Source organism: Hesperophylax consimilis, chromosome 9, assembly GCF_061612785.1.
Source record: "Hesperophylax consimilis isolate HC1 chromosome 9, BYU_Hcon_1.0, whole genome shotgun sequence".
Lineage (NCBI taxonomy): Eukaryota > Metazoa > Arthropoda > Insecta > Trichoptera > Limnephilidae > Hesperophylax > Hesperophylax consimilis.
Window position 1 is genome coordinate 11,342,699 of NC_142844.1, and position 23,033 is coordinate 11,365,731.

At 34.4% G+C, this 23,033-nt stretch overlaps 1 protein-coding gene across 2 annotated transcripts in view; it reads right to left on the reverse strand.

Moving 5' to 3' along the window:
* Nucleotides 1-570: 570 nt before the first annotated feature.
* LOC149420907 (facilitated trehalose transporter Tret1-like) overlaps nt 571-23,033 on the reverse strand; it is a 47,648-nt gene continuing 25,185 nt past the window's right edge. For both annotated transcript variants that reach the window (XM_089635281.1, XM_089635280.1), the window contains 6 exons: nt 21,334-21,478; nt 16,105-16,258; nt 14,627-14,799; nt 12,901-13,096; nt 4,286-4,469; nt 571-2,558 (listed from right to left, as the gene is read on the reverse strand). In XM_089635281.1, the coding sequence (XP_089491407.1) occupies nt 2,367-2,558; nt 4,286-4,469; nt 12,901-13,096; nt 14,627-14,799; nt 16,105-16,258; nt 21,334-21,478 (1,044 nt within the window). In that variant the 3' untranslated portion in view covers nt 571-2,366. The remainder of the gene's footprint in view (nt 2,559-4,285; nt 4,470-12,900; nt 13,097-14,626; nt 14,800-16,104; nt 16,259-21,333; nt 21,479-23,033) is intronic.

A 23,033-nucleotide genomic window follows, 5' to 3' on the forward strand; every position in this document is an offset into this window, starting at 1 on the left:
GCCATAATTCAACATAGAATGAACCCACGTCGAGTTTTGGTGGAATATTTAATTTGCAGAAAGCTTTTAGCTGACATACAACGACCAAAAAGCTCTGAACTGAGCCACTCTCGAAGGAAAAGGGTAACATAATTCTTTATTAGGTTAGCTTTGCCTTCGCTTTCTTTTGCGTTTTTTGAGTCCTGAAAACGAGCTTTGGAATCATGAATAGGCTATTAAATTAAAGAGTAGGTTCATAAGTTATGTTTATTTCTAAAATATTATAAAATTTAAATTGCAAGCGTTCATTAAGCTGATAAGAAACAATAAAAAATCACTAATAATATTCCTAATTATTTATATTTCATGTTTTGCATTGATATTTAGATTTCGTACATAAAAATTATCATGAATATGACACACGCCCTTTCTACATCGTACAATTAATTTTATAAGTATCAAAAATGTTGAAAAGGATTTTATACTTTGTACACGTAGACATCAACAAGTTAAAATTAATATCATCGCTAAAATAATTTTTTTATGCATCGTAATTATTGATACAAACAAAAAAATTATAACGTGATTGGATTACATACAAAGATAATTAGGATATAAATAAATTAAAATGGTTTGTATTAGAAATTCAAAACTTAACAAGAAAGGTACCATTTTCAACATAAAAGTTTCAAAACTAAAATTTATATATAACTGAAGGTGGTAGATTAAATATTTAAAAAAAATAAACACTAATCACTTAGGATAGGTTTTTTTCGCAGAATTTGAATAATTTATCAAATTTCAAAGTTAATTTTCAAGTTCTGCGAAGGTTCTTTTCGAATTCTGTTGTTATATCATCATTGGTCTTTTTATTTTACAGAACTTAATGATAGAACTTGAATAGAACCTTCAAATATTGAAAATCAACTTTGAAATTTAATGAATTGTTCAAATTCTGTGATACAACCCGTCCTTACCAATTCATACGAACCGTGGAAAATTTACAAAACTTAACAATAATTTTTATACAGATAAATTCGTTATTATGTACCTACAAAACAAACACAGCTAACTCAATTGGCGATTCAATGCCATCCGTGTTATACAACGATGTCAAACGTGATGTTATACAACGCTCATGGAAATGCGTAAAAAATTAAAAATACATTATCTGTACCATCAGTGCACTGAGTACGCATTATTGTAAGTAGGCACAAAACCATGTGAATGTTGATCCACATTTGTTTTCAAATAAGTTAAAAGCGAAGATGAAAATTTTAAGAATGGTCCACTTAGAAGCTAATAAATGGATTTCAACTCCAACTTATGGGAGTTGAAAATATTAAAAAGGGTATAAAAATTTCATTTAGCTCATCTGAGAACAAAATATTTGAAAAATAAATTTAAGAATTATAAGTTTCCATCTTGGTAAGGTTTGTTTTGGCAACCTACGACAAGTCAAGATTGTCATCGAGTTTCAGTCATTAAAATCATTGTCATCTGGAGAAAAAGTGTTGCAAAAACTTTTATGGTTACATATTTGGATATTGCATGCAATTTCCAAAAATTTTAAGTGTGCTGAACTAATCGGGAGAATTCGGTAAGGCTCCAAAATTAATTCATTTTCAAAAAACAACGATATTGAATGGATCTCTACTTTCATGAAATATTTAATTATCGACTACCATTAAAATAATATATTATTGTTTAGTTCGGACTGCACATCATCAACAAACAAAAAGTGTAGAGATCAAAAACAACACTCGTATGTTGAAACATTCAAGAGTTTGACATAATGTGAATTGTAAATTATGGATAATAAACATATTTAGTTCTCTCCCAATTGTCGCACTCTCTTTTGTACATTTATATAAAATTTCTCAATGTTGTTATTTTTGTAAATTGATGAAATGCAGTCCTGATAGAGCTTGGGTATATTAAAAACTGGTTTTATATTTTAATTTTTAATGTTTCTATGTGTAACCAACTCCACTGTATTGTTTTAGAATTATATAACTTTACAATTGAAAAAGTCCTCCACAACACAGGTGAACTCCTAGCGTGGAGGACAATATACTATACCATTGTTTAACAAATATATTAAAGAATAAATAAAAAAAAAATAAAAAAAAAAAAAAAAACTGTATTTCAGAAAAGTGTTTGTTTATACAAAGGAATTGCTTGCTTAAAATTTGATGTCAAAACTACGCAATCATTACTTCCTACAAATAACTTAACTATATTCGCTGAAAATCGGAAGGAATCTATTGACTAGTTACCTACTAATCTAACGATACTGATAATTTTAAGAATAGAAAACAAGTGGTTTAACGAAAAGAGCTTCTATTGTGCTAGTTAAATCATTATTCTTCTAGTATCACATTTGATCATTGAAAAGCTGTATTTTCGATCCCTTCCACAGTTTGTTTGGGCCGAGGAGGTGGTGTAGAGGTGAAGAGTTGTTCTATTTCAGCGAGGGTTTTGCCTTTAGTCTCGGGTACCAGGAATATGACAAACACCACACTAGCAGCGCAGAATGCGGAGTACATGAAGAACGTTCCTGCGATGGTCAGGACATTCTGAAATGGATTTAAACTATAAAATGACAAATGATTATGAGCTGCATTGAAATTTATTAAAGACTAATTCCGTAATAGAGCAGCAAGCTACTTACCTGTGAAAACAGAAAAAAAAGAAAATAAATAAGTTGACGTGGTATTTACATGAAGTAAAATAGATGTATATGGACATAGTTTCAGAAAGGATTACTGTGGGAATGGAGTGGCGACAACCACTCTGAATTTAAATGGTTTTTCAATTTGGGAGGCGGATATGGGTACTGCCTCCCTGGGAACCATTCATTGGATAACGAAAACCTCTGCCATAGGTCACCCTAAGTGGTTCAGAACTATGTTTGTAGTTTAAGCAGGGGTAACATGGAGTGAGGTTGCTGGTCGCGGATTTGTTTGCCCAATAGCTGTGTGGTGGGCTGGACTGAGAAAAGCCGGTTAATAGAGACCATTCGACCTTTCTATCCGGACTCCCTCCACCCAACACCTTGCATCGCAATGGGATAAGTTAAGTTAGTCACTCCAGGACACACTGACCCCCAGATTCCAACCCACCCTTCAAAAAATTTTCCTTTCCAAAACTTCCTCTCCTTATTTCATTTAAGAAGAGCGTCCACACATCATGTGGACTTTATACCAAGCCCATATCGAAAAATAGAAAAAAATCAAAAAAAAATTTAAAACACATTAATTATAAACTAAACTTACACTTCTCAAATTATACAGAATCCATTAAATTTCATAATTTTAACTCCCTCCAAACACGACGTCTAATTTTTGATCAAATCTTATTATTTAAAATCCTAAATAATGGTCTGGACTCACCAGAACTTACCAATTTAATAAATGTTCATATTCCGTCTAGATCAATCCGACAATCTGATTTATTTTATCTACCCTCGTGTAGAACAAACATTCGAAAAAATTCCCCAATTCCTCGTATATGTGCACAATATAATAAAAAAATTACAGCATTGACATTTTTGGTAATAACCTAAAGAAATATCGATATGAAGTAATGCGTACGATCGATTATTAATATGAGAGTATGGAATGTATCGGCAGCATCTCCTATCCTCTTCCTATTTTCCTCTTCCTATCCTCTTCCCATTTTCCTCTTCCTCTCCCCTTCCTTTAACACCAACTTAATTTTAAGAAACTAAAACTTCATTTCTTATGCACTTTAACATAAGAAACTTATGTGGCTTGACTTCAGTTAACTTGTATATTTATATCTATCGCTGCATATTATATAAAAGCTGTTTGTTTCTTACAAAATAAATAAATAAATGCCTAAAGATGAGATAGGCCTTGGGGAAAATTATTTACATCAAACCTATTACGTGGATTTAATGCAAAAAACGATAAGTTTATTGGAGGTACTGTAATTACCTCAAAATTTTTCTTCTCCAAAAATATTAAAAGTGTAAATATTCCCCAGATGTGGATGCCACACTAGGATAGCTCAAATTCAGGGGTGGTTTGAGACTTTGTGAGCTAGAGTGGTAAAAAATATTGTTTTTTTTCAAAATTTCAATTATTTTATGAAGAGAATTAGACTGGATCACTGAAAAGTCACAGACCACCACTGCTTAAGTTCCATTGGTACCAAGCACTCGAGAATCTTCTGCACTACCTATCACATGAATACCCGTGACCCATCGATAACAAATAACTTAATAACTTAATAACTAAGATGAAAACTTATGTTCTTTTACTAATATTTTAAGTCTTACATTCAAGGCATGGTATGACTTAATGACCGAAAACATAACAGCCAAGTTGAAGGACCCCGCTATGGCGCTCAAGGCTCCGCGATGTTTGGTGGAAAAGAGTTCTCCCAACAGAAGGAATGGGATGCAACCGAACCCAAGCGAGAAACCAATCATAAATACGATGAGACTTGTCAGTGGCAGGTATCTGAAACAAAACAAAATATAATAATTTATTAATATCTTCATTACATTAACCTCACACAGGAGGCCCTGAACACATCTTACCCGATGAACCCGCGCACCCCTGCTAAATCAACAAACGTATCGAACCACTTGATACTGTTGAGTTACTTTGATATTTATAAATGAAAAACAAAATCGGCAAAAAGTTATGAACGTCCAATTTGAAAATCTGTGAGAGTGGTGATTGGACAGAATGCTTAAAGATGGGTTGGAATCTGGGGGTCAGTGTGTCTAAAAATGACTAACTTAAATTGGGAATCCGTGATAATGGCGATTGGAGTAAACAGAATGCCCGAAGATGATTTTAATAGAATAATGGTGTGAATTTTGTTAAAAGGATCGTCTTTATTATTTAGAGTGTTCTTAACAAGTTAAGAGATCGATTAGGCATTGAAAGAATAAAATAATAAGAGTGGGATCAAGAAACACGATTAAGATTGTTTGAAGTTTAGAAGTAAGAGAAAAGTCTAGTGTACGTAATAATGTTATTTGAAGAACATTTTTCAGAATGATCCACAATGGCAAATAAAAAAAATCTCTTTTACAGTAGCTCAAAACAGGAAGGCTCTGAGGACAATAATTTCCCTCGGGCCCTATGTCATCTCTGGGGAAGCTATGTGGAGGATCTTTTCAGGGAAAGGAAGGATAAGAAGTTCAAGGAAGGAAAAAAGTATAAGGGGTAAGTAGGAATCTAAGAGGCTGCTAGTGGGTCAAGGAGTGACGGGTCGTATGAATTCATCTCTCCCCCTACGATGGGCCGAGAGAATCCAGCAGGAGAGGTCAAAAGGTCCCCCTCAACCAGTATCTCCCGATCCAGACGGCCACTTAGTAAGTGAGACAACGCATCCGCCGCCACGTGTAAACCACCCAATGAGGCCAACATTACTAAATTGTAATAAGCAATGTAAAATATTGTACCAAATAAAAAAAAATAATTTTACAAATAAAGGATAGACAATTAACGAGTATTGTTAAACCATCCGCCCAGCGAGGAAGAGATATTGGCTCAGATTCCCTCAGTTATTCATTAGTTTCTTTTCCCATTTTTACTAATATTTCAGTAGTAACTGCAAAGAAGCGGTCTTATTTTGCGGCACACAATCATTTATCTAACGAAACATCGTTTTAATATTCCATTAGAATAATAATTGTGGGTATTCATGTCTTCCCTTGTGAATAATGGCCTCCTCGCAATTTATTATGTGGACATTTCTGTTTGTAAAGGAATGAAATTAACATCATAAAACACTAGATTTTATGAATGTTTTTACAACACGCAGGCATTAAAATAATACATTTACACATTTTTACACAGTCTAGAGACTTTCGCTCTTCCATTAAAAAAAACATTTAATACATTTTGGGTACATAATAGTTAATGTTAAATTTGTAAAATATATTTTAATTTGAACTACTTTAATCTAATTACAAACAAGAGTTATTTTTGTAATTAAGTTTTATTAATTTGTCTTATATGTAGTAATGTTCTAATTTCGATATTTTTTTATGTTATTGTTACATGTTTCACTAATAATGTTGGATATTCAGTTTATAAGTTTACTGTTTTATCACAATTTAATTTTCGATGGTTCACTTGGTATAGAGTGGAAGATACTACCAGTATCGCCCTGGTGTAAGACCACCATTCAGAATTGAAACGTTGCTCCAAATGGCGGCCGGCGTGGTCTAGTGGTATACGCTTTTGACTACAGATCCGAAGGTCGCGGGTTCGAACCCGGCGTGCGCAAATAAATTTTATTTGATTGATTTGTGTTATTTCACAATTAATTAATTAAAATAATATATAGTATATTTGCGGCACGTTCCAGAGTGGAAGATACTACCAGTATCGCCCTGGTGTAAGACCACCATTCAGAATTGAAACGTTGCTTGAAATGGCTTTAGCCGTGTTTGGTGACCAGATCTGAATAGCCAGGTACTTCCCCACCTTCCTCTCCCCCATCTCCCTCCCCTCCCCAATACCCTCAGCCTCACAACATACCCCAATTGGGGATGCCATAGTCTCACTGGCTCCAGACGGGAGCAGTTGGGACTCTTGTGCGGTAATACTGTAAAAAAAAAAAAAAAAAAAAAATGGCTTTAGCCGTGTTTAGTGACTAGATCTGAATAGCCAGGTACTTCCCCACCTTCCTCTTTCCCTTCCCCACTTACCTTCAGCCTCACAACATCCCCCAATTGGGGATGCCATAGTCTCACTGGCTCCAGACGGGAGCAGTTGGGACTCTTGTGAGGTATTCACTATAAAAAAAAATATATATTTTGTTCATAAAATCCACCTAAAAGCCCGACTGGGCGTAAAACAAACAAAAAATAAAATAGTTAGCATAATATATGAATATTTATTTATTTATTGATTCTCACCATACACAAATCATAATTTTTCATAAAAAAATCAACCTCACTTGGACTAAGCCTGAATCGTAGTTAACAATCTAAACATTTGATACTACATATCACTATCTACGTATTAAAAGAAGAAAGAAAAAAAATGTGTTACATAACTGACAGATGGATAATATGAGAATGGATTGTAACCATTGACCAAGATAATCTTATTACATCAATGAACAATATTTGAATAGTGGAAGGAAAGAGTGAAAAAATGTGTCAACACAAAATCAAAACATCTTTTTATATTTAGCCAATAAATTGGTAAATTCCATAGACATAAATTCATATGTCTGTGGTAGATTGAATATAATCCAGAAGAATATTAAATATAAGTGGAGCATGATATAAATAGTTTCTTCGACCTAAATATTTATTATTATTTACATAGATGAATTAAAAAAATTGTGTCAATAATCATGTATCTCTTTATGGTGTACCTACTTTTGAGTCCAACGTAATTCGGAGAAGTTATATTATATTCAATTCTGATAATAACCTTTTGCCCTAGTTTAGGGCATTATAAAACTATAATGTAGATTTTATCAAAAATTATTACTCTTACTTATTCTCTCTTTCTCCTTTTCATGATACTTCAATCATCCTTTTTCGTAACACTATCTTTATAATATGTCTGAATCATTGTTATTATTGAATACATTCAACATAATTATCTCGGTGAAACATCACAATTCAGAATCGAAACAGTGCTTGAAACGGCTTAAGTTTTATTTGTTAACCGTGTCCTTCCCCACCTTCCTCTTGCTTATTTCCTTCCCCACCCCACTCCCTTCATTCTCATAACATTCCCCAATTGGGGATGGCATGGTCTCACTGAAACCAGCCGGTTAGGTAGCAGTTGGGAGTCTTGTTCCGAATTCGAACTTTTTAAGTGTTTAATATTGAATCAATTTCATGATGATTCCACATTCCAGTTCCTACCTGAATTACCTTCTCGCTTTATTTGTTACATTCTTAAAAGTTTTACTTGGAAGAAATAAAAAAGAAAATTTTAGAAACGAAGAAAAACGAATTATTTTGTTTTTTCTTCGAATATTCGTTGTCATTGATAGTCACGACGTAAGAAAGTGTAAATTATTATCATCCCTAAGTTAAATACATTAAATGTTGTCGTGTGGTGATAAAAAAAACTGTCCATGTTGTGGAAACAACGGTAGTTATTAGATGTACATCTATGAGCCTATAATATTGCCCACTGAACCTTCCAGAAATCACCAGAACTTCAGCCTGTGTTGACTCGACCTCCTAATTGTCCTAACTCGCTTGAATGAGGTTTTTATACCTCTTTCTCCCCAGCGTTCAGTTTTGCTTTTGCAAAATGATATCGTGCTGAGCCTAGCTAACTCTGAATATCCCCCGCCCCTGTGATATTGCACACAGTAAAATAAGGCCTTCGCTTTGGGGTTGATCTACAATAAATCCCTTAACTTCACGTTGTGTGATTTGTTAATTCGAAGCCCACCGTTATGGGGTGGTAGGTATTTAATGTCTCCTTTCCATGGTAACTCCCGGTTATTTTTAGCCAAAGTGTGGGGAAAACGTCCATCGACCCTCAGCGAGTTTTACAAGAAACGAGTACGTGTCTCACCTAACTTTCGAATACTGGACTCTATTACTAATCGACCTAACAGTTTCTATCATATCCCTACAATTGCCTTGTATCCCCGCCCTTATCTCTAATGTCCCCGTGTTTATAAATTCTAGATTGTGACATAGAACCGTACCCCCCCCCCCCTTTGTGTACGTGCTACTAAACCCTTCGTTGAATGGTGTGTTGTTTCCGCATAAGTACTGGGACTCCCTCGTCGACCTCTGTAATGGTGTACTGAAACTAGATATATGGATTTAGCTGTGGTTAGTAAACTTTGGGTGTTGCGGATGGAAGTGGAAACGAGAGAGAAAGGAGATGGGAACGGATTGAATGGCGAGAAAAGGTTTTTTTGCAAACTGGGTCGGCACCTCACTGCCCCAAATGAAATGGTCGCTATTCTTCCAAATGCAAAACCCCAAGAACCAATACGTGTCTGGCTTTCCCCAAGGTCTGGCCTAACTTCTTCTTATAGTCGCCCTGACACCTCCGGACCGCTCACGTCAGAGGGAGAGGTAATGCACCTGTTGGAATATCCCAAATCACCCCGCCCCGCTTCCTCCGACGGACTACGTTACTGACTGTAAAAGGGGGATTTCATTGCGTCCCTTGTCATGATGCTAAACGCGTGCATGTTTCAAGTAGGTTTGTTCTGGTGGGGCTTTTAACGTCCACTAGCCGCCAGGCCTACTATCCACCTCACGAAGGCTGCTGAAAAGGATCTCGAGGGATTTCCAGTCGAGTTGCATCAACCTCCGGGTAAACCCCGCTTTAGTATGTGTTCGTCCTCCGATTTTGAACCCTCGTTCATCACGCCGACGTCCCCTCCACGCGATTTTGAAAGACTTGGAGCCCGTTCAATTAAACGCCTTCGCAGCGAACCAAGGCCCAAACATTCCAACTCGACATTAATTTTCATACTGCCTCTCGTGTCCTCTCACCCGACCCGGCTCCGCGAAAAGGGATGACCTTCCGAACTCTTCGTGATTCTCCATACAACGTTGACGCCCCGAAATCGCGTGACGAGGAAAGTAGAAAATCTTCTGAGCCGAGGAAGTTGTGCGCTTTCCCAAGACAGCTTACGGACAACATACTCCAACGGCGAGTTCTAAGCCGAGGCCAAAGGTATTTAGGAATTTGTTAGTGAACATATACGGTTATACAAATATTATTAATTTTATTTTTTTATTTGTTTTGAGCATGAGTTGGTTGCAGCTAGTCGCTTCCATGTTGATTTGAGGTGCCTCTGCGCGGCTGCCAACTCGGTAGAGTGTACGACTTTCGTCGTCAGACACGGATGTCAAGTGATTTATGGGGGTCCCTTTTCTTCCTTTTGGGTCGTGTGTCGCCACTAACTGTTTACAAATAAGTAGGTCATTGGCCTCGTGCTAAACACAGCTGTTAGAAGCAAGCAAACAGTTCTAAATGTGATACTATTTTATCAGTATCGCAGCTCTGTCCGAGCTGCTGGTTGCAGCCCCATCTTCGTCGCAATTTTAACGTTCTGGAAATATATATTCATGCAAGATCACTTACCCAAAATCGTAATATTACCAGTCCAGTCGGGATATCGACGACATGTACATTAATCCACGTCCAGGTACTCATGAGGTAGGAATGGGTAAAAGCCCCTAAACCATTAAGGGTTCGTATTAAATTCGAAACCGATTTTCTATGTCACCCGTCTACTCGCCAGTAGAAACTATAACCATATTGAATCTAATTTTTCTAGCTAAAATCCCTACTTCCATACGCCGCCCCGTGGATAGCACATAAATTACCGGATACTAGATTTCGGAATGTTTAAGCGTTTTTTCTTTCAATAGAAGGTCTCTTCCTTTTCTAACTGTGAATTGATAGTTGACATGCATAGGTATTTGTTGGCCTCCACTGTACCTAGTCTAGATGTCTCTCCCTATCGACTATCCCAGAGTATCTAAGTAAGTATTTGCCGAGATCTACCCTGTTTTTATTTCCCGTAAGCAACTCTCGAAGGTTATTAGCTAGTCTTTCGTTACCCCTTTGAGTATGAGCGTGTAAAACACGGGAGTAACTTCAGCCGTGTTTCATTGCGAACTATCGATAATTTGTACAGCGCCGATCTCCTATGGAGGGTCACCGACCCCCTCCCCCTCCCTAGAACCTTTCATATATTATTTGCCACGTTCACTTTGATTTTTTCACTAAATTATTATATCGTGTAAACCGTTAAAATCCTTCCCGTGCTCGCAAGGAAAAACACTGTCTCTTCAATTTCACAATAAATTTGGAACTTTGACTTAGCCGTTTTCGTCTGGTCATTTGATAATTATTATGGTTCTCTATTTTTTCCTCCTCTAATGGCACGCGCGTTATTATTAAACATTACTGCAGTCGGGTTTCATCGTTTTATATTAGTCTAAACCAAGAGACTCCAACCCGTGAATTTAGTATCGTCTAATTATGAGTTTACCCTTTTTTTTTTTTGGTTGAATCTAATTAAATTTTAAAACACTTCAATTATTTCAATTAGTATTAAAGCCACAACTTCACTATATTTAAAACTCTATCAGTTTAGTTTAAAGATAGCACACAAAACTGTCGCGACGTAAAGTTCTCGAAGACCGACTCCAACCAAGTTAAAACGAAAAAAGCCCCGATTTCCTCCAAACAACGCTATTTAATAATGTTTTTTCGAATAAATCGACTTAAAATTTGTGCGACTTTCGCCTTTATGAATTCGAGGTTTCACTTCCCGTTAAGTTTAGAATTGCATAATCCCGTTTCAGGGTTTTTGGTTCCCGCCTTCCGATTTGAGGTAGACACCTCCCAACCTGCCGAAGCGGGTGCAGGCGCGTACTCGGTGGTCTGACCTACGGGAGTAAATGATATACGGCGATGTAGATTATTGCGTAAAATTATTTGATTATTTTTTCTCGTACACGTGCTGTGTCCGTAATATTGGTTGATTTCCGGCCTATAGACTAGGTGTAGCTCATTTCTATATCGTTGTCTTTGAAATCTTTCCGAGGAATTCGCTATTGATATCAATAATATAATCGATAAATTATCCTAACTAACGGAAGCTTTCCACCTATTATGTCCAGCGCTTGCGCAATACAGTATCCTTCCTTGTGTGCTGCCTTCTAGCATTTGATTGGCGTCTACACGATCCGTGGGTGATCCCAGGACACATACACCTTCCTCTCGGTGATGACATACGTAGGCATTCGTTCCAAAATTTGATTCGACACGTTTTTGTAATTTCGCCTACCTGTTTTGACTCTTTTCGTGATATCCGCCGCATATCTTCCGGTAATCTTTCGTAACCCATCGCTGTCCACTACCCGAGTCGTTGAAACCTCTTCCATCATGAGCTAAACTACCTTTCGGGTTTCTTTTCGATTCCTGGTCCTTTCTTTTCGGTGATCTACGCCCAGTACATCCCTGTTTTTACAGTTTTTTGCGTTTAGTTTTAGCCCAACCCATATACTCTTTTCTCGCTTCATCTAAGAATTTCAATATATTATCCTCGTAACTTTGTTTACGCGCAAAAAAGGTCGTAAAATTTTGATCGTTAATCAAAGACTTCGTGACCCATTAACTTTTATGTCTTTTCTTAATTACCCACCTTGCATCTCCCCCGTGTTAATATGATTAGGCAATTTCGGCCAAACGTCCTATCTTAAGTTAAAATTTGTGTTCACTGTGGCCACTTGAAAGAGCACTCAGAAGTTCAGCGAACGTAAACAATTCTCTCTACGAGGATCAACTCGTAATATGTCTTCTGGACCAAAACATCCTAAAACACCATCTTCTTTCACCAAACCGTCACCCCCTTTTTTCGTTATCGATGGTTGGGTATCGCTTCGTTTCTGCCTTAGAATGCAAATTTATCGTCGAATTCCAAGTGCCTTTGCACGCATCGTGAGACCGGATCCCAAGGTTAGCTCAACAGTAAATCAACCTAGAGTGTTTCGTGTCTTTAGACCGCCCTTAGTCTCCGTGATTGGCGAAAAATTATTTAATTGATTTTGAGAATGGTCTGATTCGTTGAAACCCAACGCGCCCCTTTTCAATTATTACGTGGTTAACACCTATTACCGACGTAGGTTTCTATAATAAAGCTTCTAGGATGTCCCAAAGATGTCCATAGTGTGTTCGTTTCTCCCTATTCTCTGAACGTATTTTAATTTATAAAAAAAAATTCTTTACGTTCTTTTACCCCAAACAGGTCCATTACAAGCCTCAAATCAGCCTCCTTTTCCTCACTCTTAATTTTCTTTGTGATAACGCGAATACGATCATTTGATTCTTTCTTTTTCGTTAAAAATGCAGTTCATTCGTCTAGTACCAATCGTTGGTACGATACATTGAATAAGAATTAATGTTTTACCCCAAAGCAGGATGCTGCGTGAGATCTAGTGAGAACGAGACCCCCATGGCTGCCATGGCGACGCAGGTGATAGCTCCCGACGTGATGAGGAGGGGCTTTCTCCCCGCCCTGTCCACCACGAGAAGAGAGGCACTGTTGGAAAGAAGCTGCACTAGACCAACTATTATGGTGGCAACATGGTCGTTAAGGGTGCTGCCTGGAAAGTGATAAAGTATTATTGATATTAAAAATATTTCACCCACCAAGCGTTTTTCATGATTTATGTATGTTGTAAATGGAGTTAATGCCAAGAAATCAGAGTAAAAATGTGTTTTATTGTAGAATAACGTTAAATTTTTTCGCAAAATCGTTTATTTGTAATCCTGCTAGGTACTCTACCGGGCTTTCAAAATCTGTTTTCTGAACAAAATTTGATATAATATTATGTTTTACAATTTAATGAATATTTCGAAGCTCCATACATATCTCACGATGAAAATTATTTCCGATGCTGTAAATAGTTACTTTCACCAAGAGACTTTACTTTTAAATTTATTAACTCTAGAGCTCACCTGGAGCATCGCTTTAAAGGTAATTTTTTAGGTTAGATATTACTAACTCACTGTAACTAAAATTTTCAACGTTTAAAAGCGTAGTTATATATGGAGTAAATTTGCGACCGTTACAGCAAAATATTAAGATACTCTGGTGAAAGAGCACCATTCGGAATTAAATCATTGCTTGAGTGGCTTTAGCTGTGTTTGGTGACCATATGTGAATAGCCAGTATTGGGAGTAATTGCGATTATTGAGTAATATTTACTTTAACTTTTGGCATTCTAATACGCAAAACGAAATTCATGCGCCATAGTGGTGACACAGTTACGCCATGCATTTTATAATTTTTATACAATTTTTTTCATAAATTTGGTTGCCAATTATTCTTGTGGCTCAAAAACGTTCTGTTTTTTAATGAAATAATATTCATAATATATTAGTTAGTTTGATTTAAAACAAAACTCTTCATTCATCAACGAACGACGCCTCCGGCAGATTGCCGGGGTTGTACTGACATATAACTAAAAAAAAAGTCAAAATTAAATTAAATTTAATATCTGCTTTAGTACTTTTCCCCCTCACGCAGTTTTGGTAATAGCGCGAGCGAGTGGGATTGTGCGCATCAGCTACTGCTGTTGTTATGGTTGCAGTGTGAGTAATCACCCCTATTTACCGATAGAAAAAACTTTTTTCATCGTGTACTTAAGTTTTTTTTAATGGTAGATTATGCATTATTAAAAATATTTTATTAATATGCTAGGAGCATCTTTTCAAAATCTTACAAATGAAAGTATATGTGCGATAAGCAAGGCTGGAGCACAAGCGGTTAATACTAATTTTTCTATAGATGATTGTTTCCCATTTTAAATTTGTTTTCACTGGACGGATTAAAAAATATACTAACGATCACTGTTTATTAAAAACAAGCACCAGCTTATATTGGGAATGAGTAATATATTGCACAATATCGTATATTGCAAAAACGATTGTTTGTATAAAATATGTAACAAAAAATACTACCTGAAACGTGAAAAAAAAAGAGTTTACAGGTTTTGTAGGATTGCAAACAATGCCTTAACTATAAGGTTTCTATTTAAAATTAAACAAGGAGGATAGTGGTTTTAGAGTATTTGACACTACTGTTGGCAACGGTAAGGTAACAAAAGTTATTATATGAAAGGAATATCTACCTGAGCTCTTAAAGATATCCACTGTAAAGAAAATGACGGCGTCTATTCCGCTGATCTGCTGAAACGCCAAAAGGGAGAGACCCACCCCCAGCGGCTTGAGCACCCCTGCACTGAAGAACACTTCGCGGTGAAAGAGGCTTTTCTCTTCCTCCGGCTTCGCAGTAAGCTGTCCACTGAAAACGGCACGAAGGAAACTGATTTTATTTTCAGTTATGTCATATACCAGCATAGAATAAAGAAGTCTGTTTCATTTAGTCTGACCGATCGGTCTTTTCTAAAGCACAAGCACCATCTTACGTCAAGAAAGAATATAATACTAAATAAAATTGTGTACCGATAACTGTCATTCATATAAAAAAAGTAATAAAAATAATACGCAATAAAATAAATTTTCAAAAGATAATATGAAAACATAAAATAAATGCAAAGTCACACCCCTTCAAAGAAGTTCTTTACTTATAAAAAAACTATGACAAATTTATAGAGCTCGTATAAGTAAATTTAAAACAAAAAAAAGTTGATGTTAACACCTCATAATATTGAATTACCACTTAATGAAATTAAATTAAATTAAAATTTAATTTTAATTAAATTTCAATAATACCCATGACCTTAAAAACCAATTTTCCCGAAAAAAATATTACGCAAAGTAACAATGGTTAGGTAGATATATATAAAATTGAACGATGACATCAAGTGTAACACAGACATAGCGAGTACTAAATGGGCTAGAATCAAAAGGTAATAAGTCAGTGTGGTAACATTCGTTACATTCAAATATGAATGCAAGGCATTTCTACAGTGTATTATCTATTAAATAAATATCATTATTTTGTTTGGAGTTCACACAAGAAAATGGAAGTAGTTATCTACATGCAGTTTTGCAAAGTTATTATTTTTTTTAATATTTCACTTTCGTAACGAACAAAAAAGTCGATCGGTCATAAATCGATTGAATAAAACAATTGCTTACAATTTAGAACGAAATATTATATTATTTTAAAGCATTTTTGGAATGAGAAATTGCACAAATGTATCGCTTTCTAATAGTTTCTTGAAAAATGTTCCTAGTAAATTGATCTATTCCTATTGCTGCCCTTGCGAACCCTTTAGATCGTTATTTTCCTTATTCTGTCCTCACAATGGTGATTTTTAAGATGTATTCATAACGGTTAATAGTTGGTTAACCGTTAACAGTTGGTTATGGATAACTCTTCAAAATAAAATAAAATAAAATATTTGAGTGGCCTAACAAAGTATTCGATTTGTTTAATTATTTTACAAATTGCAATTGAAACACATTAATTTACAAATCACAATTAAAATATTATTTTTTTAATCACTGATGACCAAACTCAGTTTGATGTGATATCAATAATGTTTAATGTCACTTCAAACAAAAAATCAGTTTGAAGTTACATCAATAATGTTTAGTGTCACTTCAAACCAAAATATGATTAATATTAAATAAAGTTTACCTTCCATCAGATGGTTTCTCGCCGAGATAAATGGACTCATGCGTGATTGGCAATTTAAGCCACTTGAGAGATCTCTCAGCCTCGGTGTACTTTCCTTTCACACTAAACCAGATCGGAGACTCGGGCAGCGGGAACAGGAAAATGAAAATAAGACCTGAAAATAGCAATTGTAATTGATTTTTTGAACGCTTTTGCATTAAAAAAATATACAAAATATAACATTTGAGGGCGTTCTGTCAAGAAAAGTGTTTTTATATATTTTTTTTTATACAAAGACAATCATTCCCGGGTTATGAATAACATGAATATATTCGAAAATATCTTACTACCACCACAGTAAGCGAAAAATGTTACTTGTGTCGTGTTGGAGGACTTAAGGTCAGCCCTGGAATTGAACTCGTGACGCCTGGTTGTGACCCAGATGCGATGGCAAGTCTGCCACTGATTTATATGTAAATGTATCGTATAATTTTTTTTCATACAAGTAATTTTTTTTAAAGTGTTTAATTTTATTTATTACTTCTGATTAAACAAACATATTAAATATATTATTAGCTTTATATAGTGTATTAAAAAATGTATTGCGTATAGCGCAATAAGTAGGGAGATTATTGTAATTTGTTATAGCTCTGTAAATTTAATGGTTTTAACTTTGGGTTGTTTTATAATAAAGTATTATAAATTGGTTTTCATTTCTCACAAATTTATGGTATTCCTGATTTTCTTTGAGATTTATACTTTCTATAATTTTCTAAACATTAATGACTATAAATAGAAATAGTTAAATATAAAAAATTAACACAATGTCGGTAGTTCTTATTCGAAGTATAATACAGTTAAATATGACCGAATGAGATATGGTCCCACTAGCTCAGTTGGTAGAGCGGTGCCCTGGCAAGGCAAGGTTCCTGGGTTCGAGTTCTAGATGTGACCGTATCTTTTTCTGATTTTTCTGTTTCGGATTTTTGTTTAGGAATCGCAAATATTGTCTTCAATAATTAAATATTACAATTTGAGTTTTATTCACTAAGTTATTCCAAAAAAAAAAAAAAAAATTTAACTAAGTGTCACAAACTTTTGGTTTTTAATCACTAATTTATTTAAATTTATTCGCCAACCGGGTTCATTTGGCACAAGTAATCAGGGTAAAATTTCCTAACAGTTTCAATTTATAATTTTCCATGATGATGCTTAAAAACCGTGTTTCATTCAATAACATGTCAAATCACAAAGTGATTACTTTGTATGAAAACATCATAAAAAAGCTTTCACATCTTTAGTCTCTCACATATCTGGCAAAATCATATTTTTATAAATCCACTTTCTTCGTGTACGTAAATTACCACTTCGTAAGAAAGAGAAAATATGATATAAGACGCAACCCATTCGAATACATAGAGCTACATTTAAAGGCGCTACTGCGTATTAATATCTCGTCGAAACTTGTTCCACTATTAGAACGCGTTGAACGGTGCGCGTAGACCGGATTTGGTAGTTTTAGTTAGAACGTTAAGAGAGTTGAAGGTCAGTTGGAGGTAAAAAATCGGAACCTATTTGTTCGCTTCACGTCATATAAATATAGTATATCAATGTTTGAATACTGGGATTATCCGCCAACATGGTGACTGCTTCATACCTCTTAGAACCAAACTATCACTAAAAACCTTCAAATCCTCCGTGATCTTCCAACATACTTTTTAAATACGTAATTATTAGCACTATGTAAGTACCACTATAATTGTTCGCTTGATTTTTTCCAAGTTTCGATGATAGGTTCCTGTATATTTTTTTAAGATTTAGAAACGTTGATTTCCGGCATGATTATTTTAAAATATGCATTCAAGGAGAAGCTTAAGACTAAATCACTATTTTGATTAATTTTAAAACGAGTTGGTGTACATTGTGAATACCAAAAAATATTCTTTAGATAAATTGAAGGTTCTCCTATCGTTTCGCTTGAGTAGAATACAAATAAAAAAATAAATTACTCATTAAAAAATATAATTTGACTAATTTTGAAAAATACAGTATTATAGCTAAGATTATCTGTGACAGTTTCACTTTATTCACTTTTTTGCTTTCTTATAAAATTATGTACAAAATAAATTAAAACCAGTTTTGTGCTTGAAATCTAACGTTTCTAGACTCCGTTTGTCAAGAGATTTTAATGCCTATTACCTACAATTATAAGGTATTCCAAGAATATACACATTTTTTGGCTTGTAGCTTCCTCTTAAACCTATTGCATTTATGATCAATATAATCATCATTATATATCATCAAGGTAATAGTCAAGTTATCAAGCCTCTGATTTCTTTAACCGTTTATTGAAAGTGTATGTAAATTATGTCAATTACATATCAACTAAAAACAATCTTACTAGAAATAATATTCTTAGAATTCCAACAGAAGTACAATAAAGTTTTATGTACATAAATAAACTTATATTCATTTACAATGCAGAATGCAGTTTCGTAGCTTTTTTGAAGAGTGTAAGCTTGCAGTTGTGAAGATTGCTCAGAAAAAAAAAACTTTTGGAGATCGGAGAAGTTAACAGAATAGTGCAATACTAGCAGTTAAAAACCCGCTCCGCGGGTTTTTTTCTGCTAGGCCCTGCGGGCGGCTCTTGTTTGCGCTTCGCCCATTTTAAGTTATACTAACAACAGTTACATTTAATAGATAGATATAAGGACATTCACAGAGAGAGTGTGAGTATATATATTGTTAAAACACGGAACAGGAATGAGTTAATTAATAATAACAAGCTAAATTTACGCATAATAAGAATGACAGTTGTTTGAATAAATGAAATTTTACGTATTTGTGATGGATTATTTCAAATGAAACACTATTATTGACTACATGTCTACAACTGATATTAACTGTTATCTTAGGTAAGTACCTAATATAATTAGCTCATAGGAGACTTGCAGTGCTTAAATATGTGTTACAACCGTCAATGTCTATAAGTTGAATCAATATCGTTTAGTTTGTCACAATTAAAGATAGTTATAACAAAGTTGACTTAAATAATAGATTATTACATATTGATTAATTGCACCCGTGTTTATGAATAAAAGGAGGGTAATTTTGCGATGAGATTAGCAGTCGGTTTAATTAAAAGGTGTTAATTTTACTCCAACTGGTGGTAATTCTTTACCTACAACTGTAACTGTATCTAATAAAGTTTAAAGTTAGATTATATAAACAACATCATCAGGAGAGTAAAAATCTATATATAAAGGTAGATTATTACAATATAGCGCCCCTGAGGTGATATCTCACAAAAGCGGCGATATGAAAATTGTCCAATAAATGAATAAATATAATGTTTACATTTTATTGTGTATACACCGAAGTCAAAAATTAAATATAGATTGCAATTGGGAAAGAAGAAGTGGAAGGAGGGGGGAGGGGTAAGAGTAGGCTGGGTTTATAATAATTAGGTATTACAATATCATTTGACTGCCGGCATAGTCCAGTGGTAACGCATTGGACTGCCATTCCGAAGGTCGCGGGTTCGAACCCGGCGTGCGCAAATAAATTTTATTTGATTGATTTGTGTTATTTTCACAATTAATTAATTAAAATAATATATAATATATAGTATATTTGCGGCACGTTCCAGAGTGGAAGATACTACCAGTATACCTGGTGTAAGACCACCATTCAGAATTGAAACGTTGCTCCAAATGGCTTTAGCCGTGTTTAGTGACTAGATCTGAATAGCCAGGTACTTCCCCACCTTCCTCTTTCCCTTCCCCACTTACTTTCAGCCTCACAACATCCCCCAATTGGGGATGCCATAGTCTCACTGGCTCCAGGCGGGAGCAGTTGGGACTCTTGTGAGGTATTAACTAAAAAAAAAAAATAAAAAAAAAAAGACGGGAAAGACCAGTTGAGTGGGAAAATATTTAAAAGAGAGTTTATAAAAAAAATCTTGTTAATTATATCTGCTTTTATATTAACATGTTTCCTCGTTTCTAAAATTTCAAAATTATTTATTGTGAAGTATTTTAAGACCTGAAAAAAACAAATAGCATATAACCATAAAACAATATATCCATAAAACAAATAGCATTTAATAACGGTTATTCTAATAAATTGATAGTTGAAATACTAAATAAAAAAAATTAAACATATTCTCTTCAAACGGTCTTTCTTAAGATAGAAATAAACAATGGCGTAGAATTCTGTTTGTGGATAACGATACTTCTAAAATTATATATAAAAACAATCCTGGTACTATTCAACTGGCGTTTTACACTAATAACAATGAAGAAATATATTCTTAATATTAAAGATAGCAAAATTCAAACAAAAAAATCAGGAGTTTAAAAACTCAACTGGGATGATTGTAATTTCTTTTACAAAGGTAGAACCAATAGAAATTTTGAAGTCAGAACTAAAGAATATCGCAGGGCTCTAAATGGAAATAGTGAATCTGAGTTTGCAAATCATCTTTTGATTAATGATCACACTTTCGATAAAAAATTCAGGTCTTAAAATACTTCACTCAGGATATAAAGCATCGCAAATAAATAATTTTGAAATTTTAGAAATTAGAAAACATGTCAATATAAAATCAGATATAATTAATAAACAAAAAAATATAAATAATAATGAAAAATGCCATTACAAAGTGATAAGCTTCCAGAAGAAATCTTCTTATTAAACCCTTGTTAATCGTAAGTAGTCAAATATTGTGAGCTGCATATTTAAATATTCGCGCCATTCATTTGGTTCGTTTTTATACCGCCAGAGGTACGATCTGTCGGCCATCTAATCTATAGCCGTGCGTATCGGCCATTGAAGAAACGCATGATTTTTTTATAAACGTCAAACATAATCACGGAACTGTGGATAATTTTCACTGTAATGTAATTAATCCAATGGATTATGAACTTTCTAAATCATATTTTCTTCGATACTATCCAAAAATTATATGAGCAGAAACGATGCTTTTGAAGAAATCTCGTATTATTATGAGTCGATCCTATTTTAGTATGAAATCGTGTCTTAATTTTCAAGTTAGCTGAATTTACCCGAAACAGACAATTTTAATTTGACCAATCAGAGGGCCTACATCGTCCAGACGCTAGGACAATAATACTATCAGATTATAATTTCCTATAAAGGTTTATTTAGGTAAATAGGGTGAAGTAAAGTTTGGTTAGGTAACATAATTAAGATTGGATTGAGTTTTGTATGAAGTAGTTTGTACTTTACATGCCATAGCTGCTGAACACCATGCCAGGGTTTGCCACTTCAGCCAGTAGCCCAGAACGTATGATAACAAAATGCCCAAGGACATGGATAGTCCTGGAATGGAACCTAATCGGCCACGTACACCAGGAGAACAGCATTCACTCACCTATAGAAGAAGAACATTATTATTTTAAAATACTAATAAGTATAGTGTAGTTTCTCAAATTTCCAGGAAAGAGCGAGCAATATTTAACCTAAACGATAAAGAAAATTATTGTAAAAAAATCTGACCCGTAGTACATGGACTAAATATATGTATATATAAAGATAGTTTATAGTCATACTAATCGAACAAAAAATATTTCACGTTCATGCTGTATCTTTCATAGCAACGAATAAGAAAAAGATGGCAATTCAGAGAATATGTGTGGACTGATGAAATGGCAATTCAACGGCGCGCGCATCTCTTTGTTAGTATCAAGCGAGAAACGAGACGAATGAAAAGGGATAGCAATTCAAAGAGTGTGTGTTAACAGCCCGTCCATAAATAAACCACCCATGAAATGCGTTACTGCGTTTGCTCGATGCTGGTGTCGCGGGGAGACAAAAGAATCGAGGGGCATAATAATATAGCCGTTTCACCCGTACATATATCCTTTGAATGTCTATCTCTTTTTAATGCGTTCCGTTCATTTAGCTATGTATGATGTTATTTGTAGCAATTTCATTAATTCATACAAATTAGTTGTGGCTATTCTTTTTTCCTGCTTTCCTTATTCGATTTTAATCTTGAAACAGGAACATTTCATATTTTTTATTCAATTTTATGTCAATGATAGACAGCCATGATTTAATTAGCCTTATTAAGTTCCATGTAACATTCAGAAATACTTAATCAATTTTTTTTTTAATTATAATAATATTATGACTGACTCATTTTAATACTGAATTGAACATAGATTGCTTGGAGTTGGCAGTATATTCTCAGAAATAGTAGATATATTAAACTGCGTGAAATTTAGTTATAAGAAAGCTATAATAACCTATCTTGTAAATAAACATCAATTTTAGCTTTTATTTTTGTTTTGTAAGTGTTATATTTTATAATTTTTCTAAGAAATTCTTCTGCAATAGTGTTTTTCAAAATTATTATATATTTTATATACGTATATATACATATATAAAAATACGACTTTGAATGGTAAAATAGTTTTTTTTTCAAAAATGTATTTGTCCGTTGTACGTAAATCAAGTAATGTACATTTAATAGGATTTCAAGATATGAATGTTAATAACTAATTACACGGTAACCAATGTTATTCAAATATTACTTTTTAATGATGTAGGAATACAACGTCAGGCATTTATCAACCACATACATCTACACGTCGCGTCGGTACAAACACACGTATAACAGTTATTTTGATTCAAATAAAACAATGTTAAAAAGATTCTTATTATCAGCCTGCTCGTTCACAAAAATTTATTTGTAACCATTGATTAAAATATATAATAAGCATTCTAGAATTAATCTATTTAGTACCAAAAAATCAGGGCTGTATTTAGGTTTGGCAATAAAATGCTCCCTCGATATGTTTCTGATATGTTTTTGGCGAGCTATACCTACTTGTGGTTAGGCGGTTTACGCGATCAAGTAGCCCGAAATTTTCTTCGATAGTGCTTAAATTTCCAGTCAAGGATCGCGGCGGGTCTAAGAAGTT